Source organism: Primulina eburnea, chromosome 1 (genome assembly GCF_022965805.1).
Source record: "Primulina eburnea isolate SZY01 chromosome 1, ASM2296580v1, whole genome shotgun sequence".
Classification (NCBI taxonomy): domain Eukaryota; kingdom Viridiplantae; phylum Streptophyta; class Magnoliopsida; order Lamiales; family Gesneriaceae; genus Primulina; species Primulina eburnea.
The window spans coordinates 8,822,591-8,829,201 of NC_133101.1; the positions used below are offsets into that span (position 1 = coordinate 8,822,591).

Sequence of the window (6,611 nt, forward strand, 5' to 3'; positions counted from 1 at the left end):
ATGATAACCACTTGGAAAGTTCGAGGGAGGATTGTTAAGTGCGATTATCGTATGATCATTCATCTTTATGATTTGACATCTCCATGTCAATACTATTAAACGTGGCATTAACTTCCCAAATGTTAGTCTCGAGCGACCTTTATCCTTATTTTAGATGGTTGAACTGACTTGAAACAAATTTAGAATATACAGTACACGTCTTAATGAATTTCATGATTTACATTGCAAGATAGACCTCAAGGTACTCTATCACATTCAATTATTTTATCTATGCAGCTTGCATTAATATACAATAAAGTAAATGTTATAATTGGATAAAATCATAAAATATTATTAAAATAAAGATATTTTTTACACAAAAGTATATAAAGCTCAAACCTCAAGTTGGCTCGTAAGACACTTGCTCTTACAAATAGAACACTATTACAACCTCAAAAATAACAAAAAACCATCCATGTGCCAAAAAGGGTATTTTTCAATCACAAAACCTGTAGAAATTTTCCAACACAAAATCTTGATTGTATATAAACATGACTCTATCCGCAAGATTATTGCAACATCGAGGATTAAAGACAGGAAGCTTCATCTTCTGGCTAACAGATAGAGTTCAAAGATGACTTCTCCCTAGTCTTCAACTTCAGTGTGCACCACGAAACTAGGAAATGCTACTGTCAGATCTCTGAAAAGAACAGTAATTTTGATAATATATGAAGTGGTCTAATTGTTATTCTTGCGAAGAATAAATTATCTGAAGTTTTGGGTTTAGAAGATATACATAAGATAAGGAAGAGTCATGTTCTTGATGATGGATGGATTTTTGGAGACAAATTCCTGCCATTCATCTTCATCTATCTTTCCGTCGCCTTTTGTATCTACCTCAGAGAATGTCTAAAAGGAAAAAAATGATATAAAAATCTGGACATTAGATCGAGAGATCAAGAAAATGCAGTAGCTAAATTAGACCTTATTCACGATTATTTCAATGGCATCATCTGATAGTATGAGGTCTGATTCGTGTAATAGCGCCAATACCATCTCTTTCAGCTGTTAATTTTTTCAAGAACAAGAATATCAAGTTCATATTTCAAGGGTTTCCTTATAAATAATTATGAAAACTAGTTTCCATTCAATTGAAAAATTACATATTTCATTTACATAGGTGGAATTAAAAAAAAAATCAAATAGGCTAATTTCCACTAAAAACCAAAAGCTCCAAACTAATTTTAAAACTCACCATACTCGACCTTGAGGTAGGCAATTTCCGGTGGCCAATTTTAATTTTGGACAAAAAAAGGTTAGAAATTGTGGAAAAATGGAAGTTAATGTAATCGACTAAAATGAGAAAATGTGCTGTTAAAATCAGAGCTTGGACCTAATTCAACCCTTAAAGCTAGTTCAAGGGGGAGGATTGTCCAAGCCCATATATACAACTCCCAGGTTATTTATCCAACCGATGTGGGACAATTAACACATCATTCTCACGCCCAAGAACGAACATCTGGAGCGTGGAGTTTACAAATGACCCAATATGGGCAAAACGGATGGCTTAATTATAGGCAGTCCAACACATAACGGTGGAACCAGGGTTCTGATATCATGTTAAGATTGGAACTTGGACCTAACTTGATCTCATAATGTAGCTCAAGGGGGAAGGGATTGTCCAAACCCATATATACAACTCCTTCAACCGATGTGGGACAATTAACATGTGCAAGTACGTACCTCTTCTCTTTCGATATAACCGGTGTGTCTCAGATCGTACAGTCTATATGCAACTGCAAGAAAAATGGATCTTAACCGATTGAGCAACGAGAAAAAGAGTGTTTCATAAATATAGAATTAATGACGAACTGATATCCAAAAATCTTACAAGAAATCTTTTCCGCAACCGGTGCATTCGGGTGAAACACACTTAATGATCTGACGAATTCTCCGAATTCAATCACCCCATTTTGTTTAAAATCAAAGAGATCGAATAGCTACATCAATATATATTTTCCAAAATCAAAGTGATCGAAACTATTGAAATCTAAAACCAGTGTATATATACGTGTGTGTATAACTAATTAAGAAACATTCACTTACCCTATCCGCGAACAAATTTCTCTTGTTTCGGTTCCTGAAGAGTGCGAACTGAAATTCTTCCTGGAAAAACAACATATCATGCATAGAAGTGGAGTGACAATTATTGGTATGAAAATCTTTAAAAAGAAACAAAATAAAGTAGTTTGTAGGTAATATATAAGCAATATGATATATATACCTTGTGAATGAGCCAGTCAGGAAATATAGAGTTACTTATTTTCTTGAATAACTGAAATAAAGCCTCTACTTCGCTCACTGTGACTAAGGTTAAAAAAAAATATTAGTCATAAACTTCAAATATTCGAACTCTAAAATATAAAGATTGATTAGGAAAAGTACCATTGATGCACGTTCAAGAAGTCGTCGGATGCGACATCAAATACATTCTACTTTAAAGGGTATGCGAATTCAATGACGTTTTTGGTAACTACGTAGTCATTTGAAGGCCAAAGAATCGAGTCTTAGATGGTGCAAGTACATGTATTTACTTACAAGGAGTCTCAGCAGCAAGAACAGATGGCTCCTCATAGCCAGGAATTTTTCTTGAGCTTTTTGATTGAATGCAGCCCATAAAAAAAGAGATTTTACTGCATGTTCAGTCAAAAGTAATATACAAGTTCATCTTCAAACAATATATATACTCACACACACGTTTCTATTTGATGTAAAATTTGGGATAAATTCATGCATATACATATATAAACACACACACACACAGGTTTCTATTTGATATATAAGTTGGGATGACATAATGTATTTCCTTTTGTATAATTGGCTTACATATTTTATTCCCAATTCTTGTTTAATAAATTGTTTAATAATTAAGTTTGGTGCATAAATTTGCGCATCTAAGACAAAAAACACACACACACACACACACACACACATATATATATATATATATACGGATTTAAGAATCATTACACAGATTTAAGGAATTGACGTTAATGATAAAATAATAATTTGTTATGATCAGTTTAGCATTGAGAAAAGATAATTTAGCAAATATGAGGTGATGTGGGGTCGAGTATTTTGGCCACTTGAATCGCCTCTTCAATTAATTTGGTCCCACCAAAAACGATAAACGAGAGATATTAATAATAATGAAGGAAAACTTATTATTTTGTCATATATGGTAATACGTGTCTTTATGATTTTAATTTTTTATATTAATAAATTTTAATTTTAGTCATACATATTTTGATTTTTAACAACTTCAGCCATTTTTTCATATAGTGTTAATGTGACGCTATATAGTACATACATAGTACTATATACGTTGGTAACAATGTTTTTATATTCGAAACGATGATCAAATCAGTATATTTTAAAATATTGGTTCAATTAGTCAGATTGATTCAAGTAATTCAACTGGACGGTCTGATCGGAACATTGTTCTATTATATAAAATAATAAATAATATATATTTTTAAATTCAAAAGATCTTAAATGTGTATAAATAACAAAAATTATTTACCAAGATTTAAAAAATAAAATAAGCTCTAATTTTACAAAAATAATATTTTTTACAAAGTTCAAAATCCAAATTTTTTTAAAAAAAATGTGAACTGGTCCAACCAATTTTTAAATGGTTCACCAAGTCGATCAGTTCTTGATCGGTTTGACCGCTAAAACAGTTTTTTGGAACTCTGGACTTGACTCATGACCCATTTCGATCGAAACGACGGTCCAGTCCGGTTCTGAAAACAATGGTTGATCAACTGCACATAAAAATGATTAAAATTGCAAAAGAAAATTAAAAATAATTTGATTAAAATTAAAATTTAATATTATAAAAGATCAAAATCAAGTGAAACATTATAGCTGCCCCCTCAATAAATGTGCATTTATAAATTTAGAATTTTAAAAAACACTATATAAAAAATTAAGGGGGATATGCATTCCGATAATATTAATTAAGCCAAAAGTCAAGTATATCATTTAAAATAGCGTACTACATGACATTTTGCATTTAAATAAATTTAGATAGACTCAATACACTGATCGATTGCACTTGACTACGACTTTATTAATTATATATGTAAAATCAATAAAGTAATAAATATTACAAATATTTTTAAAATTAAAACTAATAAATGTCTTGCATGTAATCCAAGAATTTAATTAAATACGAACAATACCGATCATGTTTAGACAAATTTCAAGCAAGTATTGAGAGAAAAAAGAAAAAAAAAAAGAAAAAAAAAAAGAAAAAAAAAGGGATAATAGAACTCCGCTGCCCACCCCTCCCTCCGCCACTAGAACCAACACAACTTTCAAGAATATACATAGAATCTTGCATATATTTCACCGGAAAATGGCATGAAAAGAGCCCATAAAAACCCTAAAAAAACCCTTCAGATTTTCTTCTCCTCTTCATCAATATTCTCAACCATTTTCTTCGGAACCGAAAGAAGTAAAAAAAAAACATAAACATAATCTAACCTAAAATGCACGACAAAAATCTGATTACAAGTAAAAAAACAAGGAAAGAAAATTCAATAAAGGAACACGAAGATTCTAACGAAGTGTGTATAAGAACTGACTTGTATAGGCTAGCTGGTGGCAGGATCTTGAAGAAAATATATGCTGCGTCTGATCTTTGGAAACACCTAAATTAATGGTTTCCTTCTTCATGTGCTTGTGTGTTTTATATAGAAAACAACACAGTGAAAATAATATTTATTTTCACTGTTTTTATTATTTATTTTCACTGCTTTCATAGTTTAATAATTTTGAGCACAAAACTATTCTTACTGCATATATACTTTTTTTTTCAAATGACCCCAGATTGAGGCTTTCCTGGTATGCATGTGTATAATTTTGGAAGCTAAAAAATTTATTTTAAGTTTGACTTTTTAAATAATAGATGGGGAGATCTTTGAAATTAGTAAATTCATCCATTAATAGTAATTATTGTGATATGTACTTCTTAAAAAATTATTGGGTTATTTAGGATTCACCCCTTAAGTCTAAAATAAGTTATAATTCAGTTTTTGTATCCGAAAACTTAGTTTTTACACCCTTAATTAATATAATAGTAAGCATTCTTACTTGTCATTTTGTTTAAGTTGTGATATTATCAAGAGTTTCAGTCGGGCTATTAATAAATCCTGCTGAAGTGGGTAGTCGTAATCCTTTTTAATTATCAAAGTCTTTTAATGTAAAATTTCCTAAGTGGAAGGGGTTGCACAATATGTCGAACGATAAAGTACAGTAACTTTCGTTAAAAACAGTGAACTAAATAGTGAAGAAAACACAGTAGAGAAAAGTTTAAAATAAACCAAAGCGAGGTCTGTACGAAGTACAATGTCCTTAAAACAGATATGGCTCCTCATATATGTGCTTCAAGGATCGTCTTAGACATCTGTTTCCTAGGACTACTACGACGAACTGAAAACGTATATTCACTTTATCACATAAATTTAACGGAGGCCAAATGGAAAGCTAATAATATGAAATGCAAGAGAATGCTTGAAGGAGATCTTGAGAGTTTTTAAAAATCATTTACATGTATATGAAATGAGGAAATGAACATACTATTTCTAAGCCTCAAAATGCACACCAAGAGTCATACAAGATTAATTAACTCAATTAATCTTCTCATTTACTCAAAAATATGAGGGGACAAAAGTCTTCAATTAACTCAAGAACATGGAAAGTCAAAAGACATTTCCACAATAATGAGCCACAACTAACTCAAAAATCTGGAAAACCAAAAGATATTCTCACATTCATGAGACATAATTTTTATTCAAACTCTAAATTTGATTCAAATTTCCAACAAAAGGAGAGATTACGTATGAGTCATTCAAGTTTTCGAACATCCAGAAATACTCTATATATGTGCATGCATTTGCGCGCTATTGCATTAAGTTTTTTTCACCCAATACTCAACTGATGGTTTATTGTTACACAACAAACGAGAATTACAATTCGGTGTTTCAAATCCAACCGAATTTATTTGCATAATTATTCATGAGATTGTTTGTTTACCACTATATAAACCAATTTCCCGATCATAATATATCTCTTCTTTCAACGTGGATGGGAAAAAAAAACCTAGCACTTTTTTAAAACATACAACAATCTAACAATTTCATTATCTCATTTTGGAAGATAAACAATCTTTTTCAATTTTCACATCGAAAATATTAATTAACTAAATATTAAAATGGTTATATACACATTACGCATGTGCATAGTTGTTAGCATATAATTGTATTATAAGGTATTAATATATTTATATAGTAAACTACAACTATGCTGTAATTAATTGATATAAGGTTTTGTTCTAACTAATATTCCAACGTATGACTTGATAATTAGTATATAAATGCCGTGAACCACATCACATGGTTAGGCTATGATTAATTTATTAACTTTAAAATTAAGAACATATTTTAAAATTTTGACATTTATATCACAATAAAAAAATTTAGCTCGTCAAAATTCAGATGCCTATTGCCTTTTTTTAATCTCTTTATTTGTTGAAAAAATGAAATATTTTGTCATTTTCATTGTTA

General features: G+C 30.4%; 1 protein-coding gene across 2 annotated transcripts; it reads right to left on the reverse strand.

The window, feature by feature from the left end:
* Positions 1 to 302: 302 nt before the first annotated feature.
* Positions 303 to 4,827, reverse strand: LOC140811110 (calcineurin B-like protein 7). 2 transcript variants are annotated; one of them, XM_073168986.1, is made up of 9 exons: positions 4,632 to 4,824; positions 2,578 to 2,672; positions 2,264 to 2,346; positions 2,086 to 2,145; positions 1,871 to 1,979; positions 1,723 to 1,775; positions 964 to 1,044; positions 776 to 888; positions 303 to 679 (listed from the first exon to the last, which is right to left on the reverse strand). In XM_073168986.1, exons 2-9 carry the CDS (start codon positions 2,654 to 2,656, stop codon positions 625 to 627), a joined length of 633 nt encoding a protein of 210 aa, XP_073025087.1. In that variant the 5' UTR covers positions 2,657 to 2,672; positions 4,632 to 4,824; the 3' UTR covers positions 303 to 624. The 2 variants fall into 2 exon arrangements, with proteins under 2 accessions (XP_073025087.1, XP_073025089.1); XM_073168988.1 differs by lacking the exon at positions 964 to 1,044 and having other exon boundaries at positions 4,632 to 4,827.
* Between the last annotated feature and the right edge of the window lie 1,784 nt (positions 4,828 to 6,611).